The 26,422-nt window shown below is 35.9% G+C and overlaps 1 protein-coding gene across 1 annotated transcript; it reads left to right on the forward strand.

Moving 5' to 3' along the window:
• The first annotated feature begins 152 nt into the window (after positions 1-152).
• On the forward strand, positions 153-25,980 carry LOC148598962 (uncharacterized). Its single transcript, XM_088560282.1, has 11 exons — positions 153-402; positions 2,280-2,342; positions 4,281-4,364; positions 5,255-10,031; positions 16,722-16,874; positions 17,582-17,634; positions 18,077-18,172; positions 18,623-18,741; positions 19,674-21,116; positions 22,497-22,604; positions 23,810-25,980. Exons 1-11 carry the CDS (start codon positions 363-365, stop codon positions 24,221-24,223), a joined length of 7,350 nt encoding a protein of 2,449 aa, XP_088416408.1. The 5' UTR covers positions 153-362; the 3' UTR covers positions 24,224-25,980.
• The last annotated feature ends 442 nt before the right edge of the window (positions 25,981-26,422 follow it).

A 26,422-nucleotide genomic window follows, 5' to 3' on the forward strand; every position in this document is an offset into this window, starting at 1 on the left:
TGATATTAATTTACATTATTTACAACTCTGGTTAAAAAAAGTAAATTACGATATTTACGCGTCGCTTCACGCTGCATTACTCCCTTAAATATAAGTAAAATAGTAATTCCTATTTTCGGAAATCACCTGCCTCAGTTTCGCAAGGTCAAAAGGGTAACTCCTGACGTCATTAAGTTTCTGCATAACTTGAGAAAATCCCCGTATTGAATTGGATTTATTGATTTTATGGACTAGAAACTTTACTGAAACTTATTATCAAGTATCAATCCTAGTTTTGAAATATTTAACGAATCAGATATTATTTGTGGAATGTAGAACAGACGACGAAATACCTCGCGAGCGGGAGATCCATATGTTAAGGGATGCCACGTAGGAAACCCGCCACTGGGTCACCCCAAACAAGTATGTATGCCATCAAAAATGTGAACTTTAGAGTATATTTTCAGTTTAAAGTTGTAACTGTTGTTTAAATAAAGCTTTTTACTTTATATTTGGCAGATTTTTTATTGGTGACATGCCATATTTTGTTGTGAAATGTTAATGACTTTCGCCTTGAACACGGGAACACCCTCCATTTTGTCTCGACTGGTAGATTACTTGGGAATCCCACAGATCGATACTAGTTTTCTTCATGCAAATTTCAAGGGTACAAGTAGGATAAAAACAACGCCTTGTTTAGAATTAAACCATCGAGCCTTAACTTAATGAAAATAGTTTCAATATTGTCTTGATGAATCAAAAAATTTGAACACTCGGGGCAACCATTTGGAATTTTCCTACACATTGGCTGATTGGACGATTCCAAATTTAGGTCAATGTTTAGAAATTTCTTGAAATAATTTCGTGAATAAAGTACTAATTTGATGTTAAATTTTCCAACCAGCGCAATACTGTACTGTTTTTTATGTTGTCTTTGTATTTGTTAAAATGTTTAATAGCAACTATGCCGAAACATAGTTGAAAATGTTGCGTGAACCCTACAGAGAAGTTTGACTCGTCCACCCTCTTGAGTTGGATAAAAATAGTAACTTCGCAACGCAACCTTAAGTTGACAGTCTGTATTTTAAGAAAAAAATAACTGTAATTTTTTAGAAGGTATTCATTACTATGATGATATAAGAATTTTCGTAATAACATTATAATAAGGTATTTCTCGATCCAATATAAACACAAAATGTTTTCCATCCAATAATATTATTTTATTATAAATTTATATATTATAACTCCTTGGTGTTACTTATTATCTGTAAAAGATATCACTTTGTTAACATTTCACATATGATTTTATTTCCAAATTAAAGGACACCCACGGTTGGACACTAACTCCTGTGCCTCCGTGTTTGAGGGAGGACAACCTTCAAATTTGGTGGTCCTTTGCGCGCACTAACTTTAAGTAGCTGTCTGTGTAAGAATCATGCAAAATCTGAATAATGTGATACACCCCCAAAAAGGCTACTTATTTTTATTTTTGTTATTAAATTGTCTTATGGGTCTATATTGTGAAATGTTAATTGTTCTTTCAAATCTGTCTGTTCTTAGGATATAATCAACATTGAAAATCCAATAGATTCTATAATATTATATTTAAGTGACATTTACAGAGTTGTCTCTCTTAATTTTGAAATCTACAGTGCATTCTATATAATTTTTGTCTCTCAAGAACACAAGTTATATGAAAACTGAATGTTAATTTCTGTTTACTATGCCAATTTAAAAAAAAATATCATTGATAAAAATATGTAGGCTTTTTACCCATGAATCACATTGTGCATGATTTTTAGCTGGTGTGCTATTTAAATCCTTAAAATTTTATCGGTAATAAAGAGAGGACTGCAAAACAAATTTTAGGACCATTTGATTTGTCCATCAAATAGTGCTGTGGGCTTCCTAGCAAACCCTGGCCCCATGCATGGTTAGCAGTATACAAACAATCGTGATTCATACAAAATACATGTACAACTGTAACTTAAAAGCAACACATAAAATAAAAGTCACAAAAATGTGTATTTATGACAAGAACAAATTTACTATGACATTTAACATAAGATAAGATAAGAAAGTTTTATTCACCAATCATAGACCTTCTTGGGTAGAAAAAATTAATTCAATGATTACAATGATTTTAGAAAATGTGCAAATATACAATATAATCATTAATAATCATAAAAGCAGGTGGGAAATTAGTCAAAAATTTATGAAAAATAATTTTGTCCAATCAAGTAAGAAGACTTCAAATTAATACATGTTTATTACTTTGTTTATTCATTATTTCTTTTCAGGTGAAGATGATTCAGATGAATTTGGTGAAGAAAAAAGGCTGAAAATATCAGAAGATTTCAGTGGTATTGTTAAATATTTCAAATTTCTCCTAATATTTGGATAAAGCCCAACAATCATGGACAATATTTCTTTTTCATATTCTTGACTTTGGCTTTGTTTTTTAAGATTTTAAGCAAAGGGGAGTAACTTTCTACAAATTTGTCATCCGACAAACTGGTTTACTGTCAAATTGGAGCAGTGGACAGCAGTAGACTTCAAATACAAGTTCATTCAATTCGTTAGAGCCGTGGCAAGTACATGTACTTGGATACTTTTAAATAACTTATTTCAAGCTATTCAGGTACATGTATTTACCAAAGTGAAAATAGTTTAAATTTAAAAAAAGAGGTTTTCCCTAATGAGACCCCCAACCAGGTTGTCAGTTTTTGTGGGTTACGTCACTTTGAAAAACTTGCTAAAATGGCTTGTATTCCGTAAATATGACAAAGGACTATGTAAAAAAATCAATGTTTTATTATATAGTGATAGGGATATCCATCCCTCATTCTGTGTTATAGTGATTAGATGAACTTTTAAGATATTTCATTATACAGATTACAGCTTTATATAACATATTATAAACACTTCAAAGGTTACATATACATGTACATGTAGCACTTTTGAAGATAACAAGAATGGATTTTGATAATACGTCAAGGAGACAATGACCCAACCAAATATAGAAAATATCAGAATTTCAAATTCAAATGAGTTTAAAGCATAGTCGAGTACAATTTATGGAGAATGCAATATTTGCTAAAAACAAATACATGTACTTACAGACATTTTACTTATACATATACTGACGTATTAGACCACATTTATCATTATAAGATAATATATCTTCATGTGTTAAGTACCAGGTCCGGGTGTCAAAAGAATAGGCCTGCAGCAGCGCTAAGCTTGTCGTAAAAGGTGACTAAATAGTACTCAGAACCCTATCCGGGGGCTAGGGCACTCTGCCCACAGAGCAACTGGGTTGTGTGCCCCAGGTGGTAGAATGGGGTACCCCTGGCGTGTTACATGCTGGGGTTGTCAGGCTATAATACGGAAAACCTGACCACAAACCATAGTGGTGCACCGTGTTGGGAAAGATGCCATGTTCCTCGCATGTTAAAGAACCTTACTGTGGTATTCTCCCTGAGTAGGAACCATAGGTCTCTGCCACAGGAGGCTAAATTGCCTGACTCTATCCACATCTCCCTATTTCCAGTGGCAGTCATAATTTGTTGACCCCATTATCCTTGTGTCCCATCCCATTTTTTCATTTCATCATCACTTCATGTTCATTTTATCATCCACTTCATGTTCATCGCCTGAATATAGCTGAAATATTGCTGCTCGGGCGTTAAAACCCTACAATCAATCATGTGTTCAGTAAATATATTACAGCACACCCATTATATCGAAAAAAATAAATGTTATTATACATGTATATAAGATTAAACAATAGCAAAATGATAACCATAAAAAGAGTTTTGAATAGACACAATCATTTGTCATTGACTTGTGACTTCACATGTGATGTTATTGCTGCTCAGACATTAAACCCCAACAAACAAAACATCACATGTGATGTTTCATGAGTTAATGAAACACATATGTATTTAGGTCATGCCCATAATGAAGTGAACTACGTTGATTAATCTCAGTTTATTTCCTTTTTTCTATTTGTGAACAAATAGAAATTATGTAATTACAAGAATTAAATGTTTTATTTTTTATGTTTCTCTGGGTGTAAAAGCGTTTTGGACATAGAGTGCTATTACACTTCTTTGAAAATGTTCCATGGTCAATGCTTTTAGACGCTGATAAAACATTAAAAAGGAAACATTCTATTCTTAAATAATTACACAGTAGAATAGATGTATCTTGGTTGATTTCTAAGGTTCAACTCTTTGTCTGACTCTTTAAATTGATTGATATTTGAAAATAGAGTGTTTTAAATGTCTTTGTTGCAGAAAATATAGAAGAAAACAAAGAAGACAATGATGACACACGTAACAAAGTCATAGTACTATCTGAAGCAAATCCAGAGCAGAATGGTAAGGATTGTCTCCCTTTGATAAGATTTTTGGTGTATTTTGAATGTTCTTGTACATGTATCTAGTCTTGATGAAAAATGACATTCATTTTGCAAAAACCGAACAGGGATTTATTAGTGCTAATTCATATATATAAAAAAAAAGTACATGTACATATAGATTACAGATATAAAAAACAGTGTGAATTCACAAAATAAGAGGTAAAGCGAAGGTACAAAATGTATATGAAAATGTCCATGAAACAAACAAAAAAAATCTGTGGTAAGTGTTGCCATACAACCAATCCTATTGATAAAACATATAGTGTATGGAGAAATACATGAACATGTATGTATAGTGTATGGAGAAATACATGTACCAGTACATGCAATCGGCTACCCCTATGACAGCACAAGTTGAAGATGACACTGGCGCCTAAAGTAATAGAAAATGTTACATGTTGATATGGAAACAGGAACTTAAATTTGGCTAATAGGAAATGACTTAAACTTATCCACATGAATGATACATGGGTGGATCCTGGATTCCCAATTACAAGGGGGATGTCCCCACTGCCCCTTCTGGTTCTGCCATTGCTAGGTGATTTGTAACAGTGAAAAAATATTTAAAATCTACTGGAACAGTTGAATTTAAACAAATTATGAAATGTTACAATAAGTACCAGTAATGGATGATTTTTGATCGTTTATTAATATGCATCAGTATTTTATATTAAGTTAACAAAAAAAAAAAAGAAATGTACAATCAAAATAGTGTTGAATCTTGAAGGCATTCTTTCTACATGTAACTCATACATGTACATGCATTTATTTCATAATATTGTACATTTATACATGTATATATATTCATTAAGTCAAGTATATTAATAGACATTTGCTTAATATTTTCAGTTGTAACACTCTCTGAAGATGAGGCACAGTGGCCTGGTTCCTTTGGAGAAATGTTACTTGTACAATCCCCAGAATCAGGCAACTTGGTTCTTAAAAGAGTACTGCCATCTTCTTTGCCTGGCACAGATCTTGTTTCGTTGGATGAGTTGAAGGAGCTACAACGACAAAACTTGTCTCTTGGTGAAGAAATAAAAGAGAGTGATAGTCATTGTGGAAGTGTTTCTATGGTAACTGAAACGTCAGATGGAACACAGAAGGTTGATTTAGACCCTGGCAAGGTTGTTCTACTTCAGTCACCATCCAGCAGTTATGCCATGGTGGTATCTGGGATGCCTAGCACTGCATCTTTTGTCACTACAGACAGTTTATCAAGTATTTCTGCTGTGAGATCATCACTACAAAACTCGCCACAGATTATAGTGATTCCTAAAGTACAAGATACAACTGCTGAACAGAAAGAATTCACAACAGGTTCTCTTAAAACTTTGTCAGAAAATCCTAATTCTGCAGCTGAAAACTTGGAAAAGCGTAATCTCTCTCTAGAGGCCTTGTTTAAGGTTACAGATAATGAACTTCAAAATATTATTAGTAAAAACACAGCTCTATCACCACAACAACTAGTAATTGATGATTCACAGAAAGTTTTGGCAGAAAAAATTCTCTCAAGTTCAAGTGACACTTCAGGAATGCAAGACACTCCTCCAAAATCAATCGTGCAGTCTGCCACACATGTAGCATTAATCAGTGGTAAGGCTTCTAAATCTTCTAAGCCATGCAAATATGTTTGCTCATTTTGTGGTCGTGGATGTGCCAAACCCAGCATTCTACAAAAACATCTCCGAGCTCACACAGGGGAGAGGCCTTACCCATGTAAGGAATGTGGATTCCATTTCAAAACTAAGAGCAATTTGTATAAACATTGTAAATCTAGAACTCATTTACTCAAAGTTGGACTATTTCAAATTTATAAAGATAAAAGGGCAAGAAAATCAGAGCGATTGAAAAGGGACAATACTGCATCAGATAGTGATACTGAATCTGAAGGTGAAATTGAGGACAGAAGTTCAGAAGCTATGCATGGTTATGAAAAAGAGGTTGAGTACCAAAGTAATGTTGATGATGAGATGGAAAATCAAGGTAGCTCAGGAGAACCGTCTTATGCATTTGTTCCACCACATCTTCAGCGATCACATTCTATGCCATCAAGGCAGGAGCTTTTTGTAGAAATTCCTTCAGATTCACCAAGAGATTCCTTGAAGAAAGAGCAGGCACAGAAACATGTATTGAATGAGGTGGCGAAATACTTAGGCAAACCAAAGGAAGAACGTCCAAAAGTGGTGAAATTGCAATATTCTCAAAGAGATGGAAAGGTGAAAGAGAAAGCTGAGAAATATGTTTTGGAGTACGCTGCTTTGGATAGATTGAAAACAAAGTTACAAAGGTCGTCATCAATGACAGAGAGACCTACAGTTCCTCCACTAAGGAGGAGTCAAAGCGTCATTAATGAAAAACGACCAATGGAAATCTCATCAAAGACTCAATTTTTGAAAATTGCGCCAAAACAAGATAATTCTTCTCCTGATATAATGTCACAACTTGTGAAAAAAGATAAGAAAGCCAAAGAAGAAGAAACGAGAGTACATCAAAGCAAGTTGCAACCTGTTGATCTGAAGAATTCAAGTCTGTTGAGCCAACAAACAGCCACCATTGGTCAACCACAACTAGCCACTGGTAACCTTGGAAACAATGAGTCTATAGTGGTGAAAACAAACCTACAAAGTTTAGAAACTCCAAAACAAGTACATAAAGATATGACAATGAATGTAAGAAATACACTTGATCTGGATAAGTTGACAGAAAACTTTCAGCAGGCTTCAAAGGCTGGGACAAAACTTTCTGCTGCTCTTACCACTCTCCCTGACGGAAGTTGCCAAGTTGTTATTCACTATCATCCTCAGGAGCAGTCATCAGAAACCAAAACTCCCACAATGCAACAACCAGTTTCCCTTCAGTCACCAATAATTCGGGAGCAGAGAACTAACTATGATGTTCTTAGTGAAAGAATTCAGCAATTAATCAAAGCAAATCAAGCGATTGTAAGTGCACCAATGGCAGATGCACCTCGACCTAGGAAATTGTCACGTCAAAACAGTGATGCTCCAAAAGTAGAGCCACCTAGTCCAAGACCAGAATCACTAGTTAGTAAGCCAACTTTACAATCAACACAAAGTGTAAATTTAACCAATAATCTCAGTTTGAATGATTTACACACAAGTTTACAAAATAATGTTATACTACCAAATTTTACAGCTTTAAGTCAAATGAAGCAGTCACATATTAGGACTTCTACAACCTCATTGTCTCCAAATGTAGATGTTGTTAGTAGTCAGCAGACACCATTATTTTACATCTTGAAACCTGATAGTAGGACTCCAACTTCCTCTACAAATCAACAGACAGACTCTGAAAACCCTCCAACGAAGTCTTCGCTCACCCAAAAATCAAATTCAAACACCAACAACAATAAGCAACAATTGTCAACTTCAGTTACCATGCATCAAGGAGGGGTTTCCATGCCAACAGTCTCCAGGCAACAATCATCTGTTTCTAAACAAACAAGTGAAGATCTTTTCAACACAATGACTGCAAAAGATTTGGATGGGCATGAAATCATGATAAAAATAAAAGTTAACAAACCAGATGAGCCAGTTGAAATCACAAAACGCAAATGTCCACCTCAAACACTGACTTCAGATAGTGAAAGTTCAAAGAAGCTAAAAGTTCAGGATTCAAGTATAGAGGGCTGTTTCTGTGCAGTTTGTAAGTGTGTATTTAAGAGTGAAAATGAACTTGAACAACACCAGAAATCATTTTGCAATTCAAAGGAATCAGAAGCCAGTGGTGCTTTTTTTCCATGTGTCTTTTGTGGAGCTATTTTTAAACACCAAAAGGAGCGAGAAATCCATCAGAGACTGCAGTGTAGATGTGTAGAACTTATGATTGATGGTGAAGTGGTCAGAATGGAAATCAACAAAGATTCAAAAGAAGCTACAAAAGTTAGAAAAAATGTGCTGAAAAGACAACAAAATTTGCAGAGGCGTTCCAGCACGGATACTTCAAATGAAGGGCAATTAATTGGAACTCCTCAAGTAGCAATGACCCAAACATTGACTAAATTATCAATTTCTGACAAAATACATGATGGAAAAAAAGTTGCTGTTCTTAGCAATGAGGGAAAACTTACTTGGATTGAAGTACCAACTTCCAGTACAAGCAGCCAGGCACCTCTCACAATGCAGAAAGATCTGACAGGGGAAGCAGCTAAGGCAAAATGGAAAAATACTTTAAAGCAGAAAATTCTTATGAAACGGTCCCTGAGTACAGACAAGTTAGCACCAAATGCTAGCAAGCCAGATAACTCAACTGATCAGATGAAAAAGACATGTGAAGATATGGCAGACAGGTCAAAACCTAAAAAGGCTGAATTTGAAGGGGAGGTAAATGTAGAAAAATCAAACAACACAACTAAAGATTCAACTGAGGAAGGAGTGGAACAAATGAAAATAAATGAACCAATTAGTTACAATGTTCCTGTCGTCATGGAACAGGCTATATATAGATCACCACAGATTGAGAGTGGAAGAGCGGGTAGTGAACCACCAAGGACACCTATATCTGCAGTTCATTCTCAAAGCTTGATAAGTCCTAAGGCTACCAGCCCTAAACCTTCAACATCAAGCTCAGAGTTAAAAAGAAATAAATTGACTCGTCAGCGAAGTTTTTCAGAAAGTGATGCACAGAAAATGGAGTTCAAAGAGAAGTTTCCAAGGTCTATTTTTGGACACTCTTACCCTTCTCTAAATGCAGCTACTTATGCTTCTTACTGTTGTCTTCAGAGACCCCAACCAATGTATGTAATGCAGAGCCACTCCAAGAAAGTGTCCATGTACTCAAATTGGAGGGTGGCACCTCATGATCCAAATCCTGAAGGTCTTACCTCAAAAATGTTGTTGTCATTGTATTCAACATCTTATACTACCAACCCAGTTTACAATGATGCTCAGCAGGAGTCCCCAAAAGGGGGACTACTTACCCACAGTAGCTACTGGACCTTTAAACAGAACCAGAAGATGAATCGTAGTGAAACAGAATTGGTAACAAAAATTCTAAAGAGACCAAAACCAGGTTCAAGTAGTAGTGGTGGGGAGTCGGGTGCTGTGTCCAGTCCAAAGAAGTTTAAGATCCCTGGAGTTAAAGGTGGATATAAGTCCCTTGATGAGTATACGTATGTCAGAGGCAGAGGCCGAGGGAAGTATGTATGCTCCAAATGTGGAATTCGATGCAAGAAACCTAGCATGCTTAAAAAGCACATACGAACGCATACAGATTTACGTCCATATAAATGCAAGACATGTACATTCTCATTCAAAACAAAAGGAAACTTGACAAAGCATTTAAAATCTAAAGCCCATTACAAATTATGTGTAGAAAAAGGAATCTTACCTGTTCCTACTCAGATTGATGACAGTTATATTGATCAAGAGGCTTTAAAACTTCAGTGTGAGCTTTCAAAGCAGGCAAAAATAGATGACAAGAGTTTAGAAGATGGAGAGTGTGATGATGATGAAGATATTGATGATGATGAAGGTGATGCAACAAGTCAAGCTATGGAAGATGAAGATGAAGATTGCAATGCAGAGGAAGAGCACATTGAAGAGGATGATGTTCTGCAAATTGATCTGGCAGATGAAACCTCTAAAGATGCAGAGACAATAAGGTATCTTAAAAACTTAAACATTGTCAAATCAAGTGAAACTTGCAATTTTTATTTGATTGAAAAGGAGAGGACACATAAGCAGGTAAATATACTAGTACCTCACAAGATTACACAGACTAGTACCCCACAAGGTTACACAGACAAGTACCTCACATAACAACACAGACTAGTACTCCACAAGGTTATACAGACTAGTACCCCACATAACAAGGTTATACAGAGTAGTACCCCACATAACAACACAGACTAGTACCCCACATAACAAGGTTATACAGACTAGTACCCCACATAACAACACAGACTAGTACCCCACATAACAACACAGACTAGTACCCCACATAACAAGGTTACACAGACTAGTACCCCACATAACAACACAGACTAGTACCCCACATAACAACACAGACTAGTACCCCACATAACAAGATTATACAGACTAGTACCCCACATAACAACACAGACTAGTACCCCACATAACAAGGTTACACAGACTAGTACCCCACATAACACAGATTAGTACCCCACAAGGTTACACAGATTAGTACCCCACAAGGTTACACAGACTAGTACCCCACAAGGTTACACAGACTAGTACCCCACATAACAAGGTTACACAGACTAGTACCCCACATAGCAAGGTTACACAGACTAGTATCCCACATAACAACACAGACTAGTACCCCACAAGGTTACACAGACTAGTACCCCACATAAAAACACAGACTAGTACCCCACATAACAAGGTTATACAGACTAGTACCCCACATAACAACACAGACTAGTACCCCACATAACAAGGTTACACAGACTAGTACCCCACATAACAAGGTTACACAGACTAGTACCCCACATAACAACACAGACTAGTACCCCACAAGGTTACACAGACTAGTACCCCACATAACAACACAGACTAGTACCCCACATAACAAGGTTACACAGACTAGTACCCCACATAACAACACAGACTAGTACCCCACATAACCACACAGACTAGTACCCCACATAAAAACACAGACTAGTACCCCACAAGGTTACACAGACTAGTACCCCATATAACAAGGTTACACAGACTAGTGCCCCACATAACAACACAGACAAGTACCCCACATAACAAGGTTACACAGACTAGTACCCCACATAACAACACAGACTAGTACCCCACATAACAAGGTTATACAGACTAGTACCCCACATAACAACACAGACTAGTACCCCACATAACAAGGTTACACAGACTAGTACCCCACATAACAAGGTTACACAGACTAGTACCCCACATAACAACACAGACTAGTACCCAACATAACACAGACTAGTACCCCACATAACAACACAGACTAGTACCTCACAAGGTTACACAGACTAGTACCCCACATAACAACACAGACTAGTACCCCACATAACAACACAGACTAGTACCCCACAAGGTTATACAGACTAGTACCCCACATAACAAGGTTACACAGACTAGTGCCCCACATAACAACACAGACTAGTACCCCACATAACAACACAGACTAGTACCCCACATAACAAGGTTACACAGACTAGTACCCCACAAGGTTATACAGACTAGTACCCCACATAACAAGGTTACACAGACTAGTACCCCACATAACAACACAGACTAGTACCCCACATAACAAGGTTACACAGACTAGTACCCCACATAACAAGGTTATACAGACTAGTACCCCACATAACAAGGTTATACAGACTAGTACCCCACATAACAAGGTTACACAGACTAGTACCCCACAAGGTTACACAGACTAGTACCCCACATAACAACACAGACTAGTACCCCACAAGGTTACACAGACTAGTACCCCACATAACAAGGTTACACAGACAAGTACCTAACATAACAACACAGACTAGCACCCCACAAGGTTACACAGACTAGTACCCCACATAACAACACAGACTAGTACCCCACATAACAAGGTTACACAGACTAGTACCCCACATAACAACACAGACTAGTACCCCACAAGGTTACACAGACAAGTACCCCACATAACAAGGTTACACAGACTAGTACCCCACATAACAACACAGACTAGTACCCAACATAACAACACAGACTAGTACCCCACATAACAAGGTTACACAGACTAGTACCCCACATAACAAGGTTACACAGACTAGTATCACACATAACAACACAGACTAGTACCCCACAAGGTTACACAGACAAGTACCCCACATAACAAGGTTACACAGACTAGTACCCCACATAACAACACAGACTAGTACCCCACAAGGTTACACAGACTAGTACCCCACATAACAAGGTTATACAGACTAGTACCTCACATAACAACACAGACTAGTACCCCACATAACAACACAGACTAGTATCCCACAAGGTTACACAGACTAGTACCCCACATAACAACACAGACTAGTACCCAACATAACAACACAGACTAGTACCCCACATAACAAGGTTACACAGACTAGTATCACACATAACAACACAGACTAGTACCCCACAAGGTTACACAGACAAGTACCCCACATAACAAGGTTACACAGACTAGTATCCCACATAACAACACAGACTAGTACCCCACATAACAACACAGACTAGTACCCCACAAGGTTACACAGACTAGTACCCCACATAACAACACAGACTAGTACCCCACATAACAACACAGACTAGTACCCCACATAACAACACAGACTAGTATCCCACATAACAACACAGACTAGTACCCCACATAACAACACAGACTAGTACCCCACATAACAAGATTACACAGACTAGTACCCAACATAACAACACAGACTAGTACCCCACATAACAACACATCCTAGTACCCCACAAGGTTTCACAGACAAGTACCCCACATAACAAGGTTACACAGACTAGTACCCCACAAGGTTACACAGACAAGTACCCCACATAACAAGGTTACACAGACTAGTACCCCACATAACAACACAGACTAGTACCCAACATAACAACACAGACTAGTACCCCACATAACAAGGTTACACAGACTAGTACCCCACATAACAAGGTTACACAGACTAGTATCACACATAACAACACAGACTAGTACCCCACAAGGTTACACAGACAAGTACCCCACATAACAAGGTTACACAGACTAGTACCCCACATAACAACACAGACTAGTACCCCACAAGGTTACACAGACTAGTACCCCACATAACAAGGTTACACAGACTAGTATCACACATAACAACACAGACTAGTACCCCACAAGGTTACACAGACAAGTACCCCACATAACAAGGTTACACAGACTAGTATCCCACATAACAACACAGACTAGTACCCCACAAGGTTACACAGACTAGTACCCCACATAACAAGGTTACACAGACTAGTACCCCATATAACAAGGTTACACAGACTAGTATCACACATAACAACACAGACTAGTACCCCACAAGGTTACACAGACAAGTACCCCACATAACAAGGTTACACAGACTAGTACCCCACATAACAACACAGACTAGTACCCCACAAGGTTACACAGACTAGTACCCCACATAACAAGGTTACACAGACTAGTATCTCACATAACAAGGTTACAGAGACTAGTACCCCACAAGGTTACACAGACAAGTACCCCACATAACAAGGTTACACAGACTAGTATCCCACATAACAACACAGACTAGTACCCCACATAACAACACAGACTAGTACCCCACAAGGTTACACAGACTAGTACCCCACATAACAACACAGACTAGTACCCCACATAACAACACAGACTAGTACCCCACATAACAACACAGACTAGTACCCCACATAACAAGATTACACAGACTAGTACCCAACATAACAACACAGACTAGTACCCCACATAACAACACATCCTAGTACCCCACAAGGTTTCACAGACAAGTACCCCACATAACAAGGTTACACAGACTAGTACCCCACAAGGTTACACAGACAAGTACCCCACATAACAAGGTTACACAGACTAGTACCCCACATAACAACACAGACTAGTACCCAACATAACAACACAGACTAGTACCCCACATAACAAGGTTACACAGACTAGTATCACACATAACAACACAGACTAGTACCCCACAAGGTTACACAGACAAGTACCCCACATAACAAGGTTACACAGACTAGTACCCCACATAACAACACAGACTAGTACCCCACAAGGTTACACAGACTAGTACCCCACATAACAAGGTTACACAGACTAGTATCACACATAACAACACAGACTAGTACCCCACAAGGTTACACAGACAAGTACCCCACATAACAAGGTTACACAGACTAGTATCCCACATAACAACACAGACTAGTACCCCACAAGGTTACACAGACTAGTACCCCACATAACAAGGTTACACAGACTAGTACCCCATATAACAAGGTTACACAGACTAGTATCACACATAACAACACAGACTAGTACCCCACAAGGTTACACAGACAAGTACCCCACATAACAAGGTTACACAGACTAGTACCCCACATAACAACACAGACTAGTACCCCACAAGGTTACACAGACTAGTACCCCACATAACAAGGTTACACAGACTAGTATCTCACATAACAAGGTTACAGAGACTAGTACCCCACAAGGTTACACAGACAAGTACCCCACATAACAAGGTTACACAGACTAGTACCCCACATAACAACACAGACTAGTACCCCACATAACAACACAGACTAGTACCCCACATAACAACACAGACTAGTACCCCACAAGGTTACACAGACTAGTACCCCACATAACAACACAGACTAGTACCCCACATAACAAGGTTACACAGACTAGTATCACACATAACAAGGTTACACAGACTAGTACCCCACAAGGTTACACAGACTAGTACCCCACATAACAAGGTTACACAGACTAGTACCCCACAAGGTTACACAGACAAGTACCCCACATAACAAGGTTACACAGACTAGTACCCCACATAACAACACAGACTAGTACCCCACATAACAACACAGACTAGTACCCCACAAGGTTACACAGACTAGTACCCCACATAACAACACAGACTAGTACCCCACATAACAACACAGACTAGTACCCCAAAAGGTTACACAGACTAGTACCCCACAAGGTTACACAGACAAGTACCCCACATAACAAGGTTATACAGACTAGAATATTTTTGATAAATATTCATCAGTAAGTCAATCTGTCTGTCCATCCTCTTTGTGATGACAACTCATCTCAAAATACCAAACAGAATTTCACTAAACTTGTTAGGGAGTTAGGAGACAATATTCAGTTGTAGATATTTCTGTATGGTCTTGTTACATGATTCATTGAGTGGAAATGTTTCTCAACTGCAAAGAATATGTTTTCATTATAAAACTGCAAACAATTCCTGCCTTGTAATATTATGGTGATGCTGTCAATAGAGATTTGGTTAATATCAACTTGATTATATGTGAACCAAGGGCCTGGCTTGGACTGAATTTTGAGGTTATCTCTCAGATAGTTGGTAGGAATTGGGGGGAAAAAAATTTGTTCGTATTGAATTTTCTCATTCAATTTTAATGAGTTTCGATTTAAGGCTTTGAATTCTTTATTCATCATCTAACAGTATTTTATATTGATAACTTTTTGCCCAGTTTTCAAGTTTGCTAAAAGTCTGAAATTAAACTTGTTGGATCTCAAAAAAGGTTGAATTCTTTGATGCAAAATATTACTACATATTTATATATTGAATAATGGGTCATAAACATGATAAAAGGTGGAAGTTCAATTTAAAATTTTGATTGTTAAGTTCCTTGAACAAATTGTGTCAGAAATTTTTGATGTATTGTACATGTATTTATTGGAATATAAATTCGGAACTGTATCAAGCATAATTGTGTATCCATACTTACCCAACTGTTCAGTGTTTGACCTCTGCGTTTATTTCAAGCTGAACACTGTGAAGCATTTTATTACCTAGGCCATAGATTTTTTTAACCCTTTTCATTGTTTCATTTTTTGAAAACTTTTGGGCCCCGTGCAGGTCTGGGTGTATAAGAATAGGCCAGCAGCAGCACTAAGCGTGTCATAAATGGTAACTAAATAGTGCTCAGAAACCTAGCGGGGGACTAGGCGCTCTGTCCACAGAGCAACTGGGTTGTGTGCCCCAGGTGGTTGAATGGGATATCCTTGGCGTGTTACATGCTGGGGTTGTCAGGCTATAATACGGAAAACCTGACCGCAAACCATAGTGGTGCCCCATGTTGGGAAAGATGTCACGTTACTCGCATATTAAAGAACCCTGCTGTGGTATTCGATAAGAGTAGGAACCTTTGCGCTCCGCTACAGGAAGCTAAATTGCCCAACCCTACCAATCCCTCCTTTTATCTTGTGGCAATCAAATTTGTCGACTCTGTTATCCTTGTGTCCCATCCCATTTTTCATTTCATCATCGTCACTTCATGTTCGTTTTATCGTCCCTTCTATGTTCACCACCTGAATATAGCTGAAATATTGCTGCTTGGGCGTTAAACCTCAACAACAAACGAGAACTTTTGGTTTTTCTCAAATTGTCAGTTGATTTCAAACTGTGAAGTTCAGTATGAACCCCTTCTGTTATTAGCTTATCCTCACATTTTCATGTTTTTTTTTGTAATTAATGTCATTGATTAGGCATAATTTGTTTCAAATCTGTATGTTTTATTTGTTTCAGTGTTTCTAGTCCACCATCAGCATCAGGTTTGATTTCATCCAGACCAGCCATGTGTGCCAAGCTTCTCTCTAACCATACCACAAGTGTTTCCATAGTAACCACTGACAGCAAAGTTGTGATTGGTACTCCAATCAGTTCAAAAATATCTTCCAGGTATCTTTTATATCTTGATCAAATGTTTTTGATGAAGTAATTATTTCTAGGTGAAATAAATAATAGAAGTTGATATCAAATATTGGCAAAGTAAAATACAGATGTATCAGAAGGATAATTCACTGACAACAAAATCCAAATACTTGTAAATAGGAAACAGATGATCTACATAAACAATGTACATTAACGGAAGAAAACACAATAACATACGAAAACTAAGATCAAACGACACTTAGTTAAAGCACTTGCAATATGAACTCACACAAAAAACTTGGAATGGCATCAGGTGTTCTGGAAGGGTAAGCATGTCCTGTTTTGCCAGCGGGATCTGTCAATATCAATTTCAAAAATTGGGTTGTCAAAAAATGATAACAAGTGCCAAGTATGCCAACATTTTACCGTATGGTAGAACCTATTTTGTTTTGTATACAAACTAAATATTCTAGTGATTTTAGGGAGTGATTGTATTTTAGTTATTTACTACTGGTATTTCAAATTAATTATTCTTTTTATTTCTCAGAATTTATGCATGTCTACTGTTTTTTCAAGCAATATTTAAAATTTTATCGGCAGTCACAGATGTCCATTCTCATGTATGCCAATATTAGGGGGAGGAGGGTTCAGATTATCATTTAGCATTCTAGCTCAAATATGATGATCATGTTTGGCAAGTGGTGTATTAAAAAATCAAAACATTCTATTTACAGCCTATGTACAGTTTATGGGTTCAACATGAAGAAAGATGCAGCTGGCAGCAATGGTATGATTTATTCCAATGGATCTTCCTAAGCTTATTCTGGATAGTTGTAAAAGTTAGGCTTAAAATAACAATTTTTACAAAAAAAAACTTCTTACACTGTCAGTCTGTGGTTTGACAAAATGAAATGTTCTGTCAGACCAAAAGATAATTTGGAAGTCCTGTGTACTACAATAATGTAACAGTTATCTGAATTTGTCAGACATGGGTCGTGCACTGATGCTTGAGAGTGGGCTAGCTTCAATTTTGCCCATCAGGTCAAATAGGTCAAATGAATTCAGTGATCTCTGAAATAATTTTGCTCAGAAAATATTTGCTGGTCCTTTTTTTTTGTGGAGTGTACATGTATAATTGTTTCCAACTTTTATAGGTCAAACTTGTATGGATTTTAGAGGTGCACTAGCGTAAAAAATACAGAAATTTTTACCACCTTGTTCTATTTCAGACAAAACTGAAGTTGCTCAGTCAGAAATTGCTAAAAGCCTATTAGCTCTTGCTGAACAGAAATCCTGTAGTAATATAGGAGCCAGTGAAACAAAAGGTAGGAATGTAAATGATAATTTCTTTATTATGATTGTCATAGTAAAGTTTTACTTTTTTGCTCACCAAAAAAAAAAAAAAAAAAAAAATTCAAGAAGATTCAAATTTTTTGCTTTTCTGTTTTTCTGGGCTGTCAGGCTACCAAGATGCAGAATCTTGAGAATTGGCAAAATTTTTAAAGGTCAAAGATAAATGCTGTCAGATCAACTTCAATATGTGTTAGTCATCCTAGTCTTGAAACTTGACAGGTTGGGTGTTGTTGTATATAATACATGATGTATTCACAACAGGCAAACTAGCATAGAAAAAGGGTTACCATAGAGATAAATGGAAAATAAATCTTGATATGCCACTATAAAAAATCTCATTCCTCACATGAACTAAGACATTATAATTTGTATATTGCAATTATCTGGTTGAACATTTCATGCATGGTGATTTTTTTTTACAGTTGACCACCCTTTTTGGTTGATTGGAGAACCCAGGGTACAACTATCAAGTCTTGACACCAATGTATCTATTGAAGAACCACAGTTCCAAATTACAGAGTTTGACAATAGTGAAAGCAAAGTATGATTCTTTATATAGTTAAAGCACTTTCTATAATTTCCAGCAAATTTAATTGACCCATTGTTAAAATACTAGTAAACTCAAATGTTAGGATTTTGTTCTTGTCAGATGATTGGTTGTTTTGTATTATAATATTAGAATCCACACTTGGGACTATTTGGACCGGGGTTGTATATTTTATTGATATGAGAAATTAGAGAAAGAGTGTCTTACATTATAACTCATGGATTATCAGATTCTCCAATCTTCATAGTTGTACAGAGGACAAATTGCTCATAACAGTAATAAATAGGAATTTAACCTATGACCTTATAGAAATACTGAGAGCTATATTTCAGTCTGGCAGGAAGTTGACTTGTAATACAAAATATATGTATAATAGGGTGGTATGTATAAAAAAAGTTCTAAGTTAATCTTAAAATTTAGTCAAATTATGAAGAAAAGTAAATCTGTAAAAACCATAAAGATGTATAGTTTTGTCAAATTATGGAGAAAAAATAAATTTGAGATAATGTAATCTAAACGGCATAAAAATATCAATATATTCATCTTCATCCTCCAGCAGGTTACACCTGCCTCATATAAGTAGTAATTTAAGCATTCGCTAGAGCTTGCACCGAAAATACCACAATTTTACTATCGCAAATGGAGAAATCTGATTAACAATCTGTTTTATTCTGGGGCAAAATTTTTGTTTTGTGTTGGATTTTGTCACATGCATGGCTTGACTAATACAATGTATAATATTCCTGTATAATAAAGACTCGCACAATATTTTTGTGTATTTTACACTAAGCTCTTTAATAACATATAAATGTTGCACATAAGTTGCCTTTGTTGAAAAAAAAATCCCTGAAAATTGTGGTGAATAGAATATATTAATCAATTGAACTCTATGGTAATACTTGTATATTTTCTTTCTTTTTTTTCAGTTGAATGAAAAAGATGAAATAACAAGTAAAGCTAATAAAATGGAAATGACCACAGATGAAGAAGAGAGTGAAGATGTAAACAAATCTGAAGAAACTGTTGACTCAGATAAAATTGAAAATGACATACAGTCATCGATAGATAAAATTTCCCATTCTAAATTAACTCAAGCCAAACGTCCAAATGAGCTATTTGTAACTGTTCCTTTAGGAGGATATTTACCACCTATGCGAGTTTCTCCTAGATTATCACAAAGACTTAAGACACCTGTTGCAGATTTGTCAAAATTATTGCAACTTACAGAAGACTCAGTGAAAAATTGTAAAGAGGCATTAAGTATGGCATCCCCAGCTTTTCAGTTCAGTCATCCATTTTTAAGCATTTCAAAAGATGGGGTTGTTGCTATAGCAACCACTCCTGACATTGAAAAGGAAACTATTGTGATAAGTGAAGATGACACTTCTTTAGAAGGAAAAATTTCAGAAGATGAAAATATGCAGTCAGATGTGAAATTAGCCATGAATTCCCAATTAGGCGAGAAAGTCAGTCAAGTTCAATTTGTGAAAGAAATACCAATTACATACACTTCAAAATCTACTGATGAAATGATTCAAGAGAAAGCCATATCACAAAACATAGTTGCCTCATCCAAAGGGGGCAAATATGCTTGTGAAATCTGTATGAAAAAATTTCAAGAGCACCAGCAGTTATTATTACATAGAAAAAGTCATTTCCTTGACATGAAATACCGGTGTGAAAAGTGTAAGATGAGATTCAATAGTGTTGATGCTCTACGATCCCATGTTAACACCATGTGTATTTCCCAACAACCACTTGTCATTCCAACATCTACAAATCCTAGACCATTTAAATGTGAAGACTGTGATATAGCTTTTAGAATTAAAGGTCATTTAGCAAAACATTTGAGATCAAGGGCACATGTCCAGAAATGGGAACATTTAGGGAAAATCCCACATGGGACATTCCAAAAACTGGAGCACATAATTGGAACTCTAGAAGCATCTGACACAGGAGCATTTTTGAATTTGTTGCTGAATCTAATGAAGGAGAGGAGTGAATCTTCTGACTTAAACTATACATTTACTAGTCGAAAATCAACTTCAGATGGTGCTAAATTAAGGCAGCTACTTTCTCCTATAGAACCTAAAAAACAAGATATAACCCCAAGTAGTCAAGTCAGTATGGAAGTCGTGAACTCTAACAAATCACCTAATGCTCTGATGACCTCAACTAATAGACCAATCAGTAGTGAGGTCATGATCCCTAATACATCAGTTGTGAAAGAAATTAAAAAGGATTCGGCAGAATTGCAGGGTTCAAGTAAAGGTGAAATTTCAAAAGGTCAAGATGATGATGATCAGGATAAAGGGCCTCATTTATGTGGTATCTGCAGGAGAGGATTTATCAATCTTGAACATCTTAAGGTATAAACTGCTTAGAAGACCCCCCCTTTTATTATGGAAAGTATATATATGTTAGAAATAGGCTGATGGGTATACACCTAACATTTTGTTGAACTTTGTAATGCTGAATAAGTGAAATGTGATTGAAAGATAAAAATTATTTTGACTGATTAATTGGCTAAAAAAGAGTATGTCTGTTTCCTTCTAATACACCTACATCTACCCTAAACATTTTATGGCCATTTTGGCTAAAGCCCTGTAAAAGTCTAGATTGTTTCCCCATTAACTCTATGTAAAATGTTTTTGCGCAGTAAAATAATTTCCCTACCTACCTACCCTATATTTTTCTTGCTGGTAGCAGGAAACAAGACTACTATTTTTTGGGGGATAAAAATAAATGATTTCTGAAATAATTGAATATTTTCTTTCATTCTGGGTTTGCATAGTATATATCATATGCCATACTTTTTGATGCATCTATACTCCAACATTACGAGAGGTAGTTTGCTTTGCTCTTACATTGTAGGAGTAATGGAGGGATGGAATTCTAACCTCTTACATTGTAGGAGTAATGGAGGGAAGGAATTCCAGCCTCTTACATTGTAGGAGTAATGGAGGGGAGGAATTCCAACCTCTTACATTGTAGGAGTAATGGAGGGAAGGAACTCCAGCCTCTTATGTTGTAGGAGTAATGGAGGGATAGAATTCCAACCTCTCATTTTGTAGGAGTAATGGAGAAATGGAATTTTAACCTCTCATGTTGTAGGAGTAATGGAGGGAAGGAATTCTAACCTCTCATGTTGTAGGAGTAATGGTGGGGAGGAATTCTAACCTCTCATGTTGTAGGAGTAATGAAGGGATGGAATTCCAGCCTCTTACATTGTAGGAGTAATGGAGGGAAGGAATTCCAGCCTCTTACATTGTAGGAGTAATGGAGGGAAGGAATTCCAACCTCTTACATTGTAGGAGTAATGGAGGGGAGGAATTCCAACTTCTTACATTGTAGGAGTAATGGAGGAAGGAATTCCAGCCTCTTATGTGTAGGAGTAATGGAGGGATAGAATTCCAACCTCTCATGTTGTATGAGTAATGGAAGGAATGGAATTCTAACTTCTCATGTTGTAGGAGTAATGGAAGGGAGGAATTCTAACCTCTCATGTTGTAGGGGTAATGGAGGGATGGAATTCTAAATTCATATTGTATATGCATCATCATGTAAGAACATGTATATTTGTACTACTATAATTCCCAAAAATATTTTCTACTGGAAGGTTTAAAGCAATAATCATTAAAAGACACCTAATATATCATTATGGTGCTTTTTTTTGCCTTTATCTCAAATTCATTATCTAAAACTAAATGTATACATTTGATGTTAAATTTGAGTGTTAAACATTTCAGAACCATTTAATTAGTCATGCTGAACTTCGACCTTATGTTTGTGAGTATTGTGATGCTGGGTTTACCAATGTTCAGTCACTGAAGACACATCTACAGTCACATACACAGGTACATATAATCATTTAGTCATGTACACAGGCACATATAATCATTTAGTCATATAAACATGAAGATATAATCATTTAGTCATGTACACAGGCACATATAACCATTTAGTCATATAAACAGGAAGATATAATCATTTAGTCATGTACATAGGCACATATAATCATTTAGTCATTTACACAGGCACATATAACCATTTAGTCATATAAACAGGAAGATATAATCATTTAGTTACATACACAGGTACATATAATCATTTAGTCATATAAACAGGAAGATATAATCATTTAGTCACATACACAGGTACATATAATCATTTAGTCATGTATACAGGCACATATAATCATTTAGTCATATAAACAGGAAGATATAATCATTTAGTCACATACACAGGCACATATAATCATTAAGTCACCTGAGTGATTAGTCAAAAACACATGTACATATAAATATTTTAGTCATACACACACATTTACATATAATCATTTAGTCACATACACAGGATTATATAATCATTTAGTCACATGCACAGGAACATAAAATCATTTAGTCACATACACTGGAACATATGATCATTTAATCACATACACTGGAACATATAATCATTTAATCACATACACAGATACATATGATTACACAGGAATATATAACCATTTAGTAACATACACTGGTACCTATAATCATTTAGTTACACATTATCATGGGCCGTTTTTAAGGGAAATAATCCATAATGTTCTTAAATGGGATAACTATTCCTCAACTGTTCAATGGATTTTTATTAAATTTCACAAAATGTTATGGCATCAAAGATCAAGATGATAATAGATGTATCAGCCATTGTAGGAATCACTACACATTCCTGCTGTTTCTTCAATGGAAAGATAATTATTGATATCACAGGTTAAATTTACATTTCCCCTGTGACACTAAAGGGTCTTTCTGAACAAAATCTGGGGTCAGTTGGAGCAATAAGTTAATTGTGAATTCAAATACTGTTATATTATTGAAAATGGTATATTTCAAAGTAAGGTTTTAAATGATCAGTTTTGTAAGCAATGGATGTTGCCTTGTGGGGTTGTACATGATTAGTATTGTAAGCAATGGATGTTGCCTAGTGGGTTCATAAATGATTAGTATTGTAAACTATGGATGTTGCATAGTGGTGTCGTAAATGGTTTCTTTGACTTCTTGATTATGTTTCATTTCAGGAAACTCCCTATGTTTGTGGTTTCTGTGGCAACAAATTTGCACATTCTGAAGCTCTGAAAGATCATATGGACAAACATGCTGGACAGCAACAGATGACTGTTTCTATAGCAACTGAGCCTCAAGGTGATAAAACAGATTCAAAGATCAAAGTAGATCCAGACACAATCGAATCTGAGAAAGGTGACTCACAACAAGTGAAAAATTATTTAAAAATTTCTGATGGACCAGTTCTCACAGATTCTTCTTCATCTGAAGTGAAAGTGCTGGAAAGTAAACATTCCAGTGACATTGCTTTAGCATCAGCATTAGAACACAATGATTCTTTACCAACAAACAAAGTTACCCCTGATAATGTATTGATACAAGAAGTTGCCATGAAAACTGTAGAATTTCAAGATGATCTGATAAACTAGGAAGTAATGTTTTTGAGATTGTCTTATTTTTTCAGATTTTCACTACATGTAAATCAAAATATTTTTCCCACCAAAAATATGCATTTGTGCAAATGTATATTTTAACAAGTTTTGGAACAGAAACGGATCAGATATCTATGAATTATTTATTGTTATGTTACAAGTATGTTATAACCATTTCTGAAGGGTTATTTTCCTGTTTGTGTTTGGTTTTCTCTGATTTCAATTGAATATTTCTTTTAAACTACATGTATAAACTTGCTGATAATTTTCTATATCAGTTTGAAGAAACTCAGGTTCATAGGATATTCATAAACAAAAAGATTTCATCCAAATTTTTTTTTAAAGAAAATTTCATTTTCTTACGTAGAATTACTTTGAAGAGCACAATAATGTGATTATTGCAAGTTAAAAGTTTATAGACTTTAAAAATTATAAAAAGAGTAACAAATCTAGAAAAAATCTATTTAAGTGTAATTTTCTTGGTACTGTCCTTATGGACTATGAACTTTAACTACAAGTTGCTTTCCTCTAAATTACCTGGTTACAAAGGCAGCATATTTTATAAAGTAATTCTACACAGAAGAGCCAAGAAGAAAATAGTACATCAGTACATTTTTTTAAAAATTTTCAGGTTTAAAAAAAAATTGTCGAACATTAAAATGTTTGGTAATTTTGATAACAGACCAGGCGTCGGTTTCACAAAAGGTCGTAAGTGTGAAATTGATCCTAAATCATGACGTCAGAATGCTATTTTAATTTATGACGTCATTCCTTATGATCAACTTTACACTTACGACTTTTTATGAAATCGAGACCAGGACATGTAAATGAAATATTCACCAGATTAGTGCTTTGTGGTTAATATCACAAAATAGTATACTTGTCTAATACTTTTAAGAAATTATGTCTATTTTCGTATTTAAATTACATCAGTCCATAAAATGTTATATGGACCAGCTGAAAATTATATTGGACAGGTAGACGTGGCTTATTTATTTTCAGTCATATTTCTATTTCACTGGGAATTTTGAAGATTTTTGACAATGTCTATGTACATGTTTTTGCAAAATTTCTGATGGCACAGCTAAAAATGATATCTTCAGCATCACACAGTACAGTTATGTACCTTTTTGAATGAAGCTTGTTAACTGGAAAAGTATGATAGAGCAAATAATTAATAGTAGAGGGTCAAATGGCGTTATATGGATTGGTGTGTGCGCTTCAGGCCATTGAATTTTTTCGGGGCAACATACCAGTCCGTATAATGCCATATGACCCTCCGTACATTTAACTAATTGCTAATTAAGATTTGATTTGTAAACTTATTGCTGCCTGTCCATAGAAAGTCATATGGACCAGTAGGGAGTTACATGGACCGTCTTGTTTTCAAATTAATAATGTGAAAATTTGTGTATGCTTTCTCTTTTCGTCCACCCGAATGATGCAGATTAAACTATATACATATAAAAAGTGTATAATATAGCAAATAGTTCAACTTACTTCGGGTTAAATTGCAATAAATAAACCAATTTATTGCCCAATGCTTAGGTCCATTGCCATATGACCCTCAATATCATGAATTATTTGCTAAATAATGTCAAATAGTATCAGAAAAGAATATGTTCATTTATTACCACCACATATTGACATTACTATTTTTTGTGATGTTAACCCTTGTTTTCTTCTGTTTTGTTAATGTAGTGCTTTGTTATCATGTTGTTGATGATGATGATAAAAGTTGATACTTCAGTAAACTGTTTTCCATTATTTCAGTGTGTGTGTAGTAATCAGGTTCTTATACCCAGCTTCTGAAGTGGTGAGATATGTGTGACCATCCGTAAAGTTGTGTGTCTGTCAGTCGGGTCTGTCCCCGGACAGTTCTGTGATCACTTGAGAACAGATCAGTGCATTTTTTAAAAACTTTGTTCAATTATTTAGTACCATAATATACAGGATAAGTTTAATTTTCAGCAAAATCCAAATGTACTTTTGAACATTTTATCATCCACCCTTTTTTAACCATTACGTGGCATGGTATCAATTAATGTTCTTATATTGCCCAATTTTTCACAGATGCAAAAGTTTTGTCAAAGGCTTGTTATTTTCAGAATGTGAATACCCTCCGTAATAACTAATAAATTTTTAGCTCACCTGCCAACACATGGCACTTGTCGTCACTGTTTAGCAAAATTCTGA

Source organism: Perna viridis, chromosome 14 (assembly GCF_037379345.1).
Source record: "Perna viridis isolate PV_CMFRI_1.1 ecotype Kerala chromosome 14, ASM3737934v1, whole genome shotgun sequence".
Classification (NCBI taxonomy): Eukaryota; Metazoa; Mollusca; class Bivalvia; order Mytilida; family Mytilidae; genus Perna; species Perna viridis.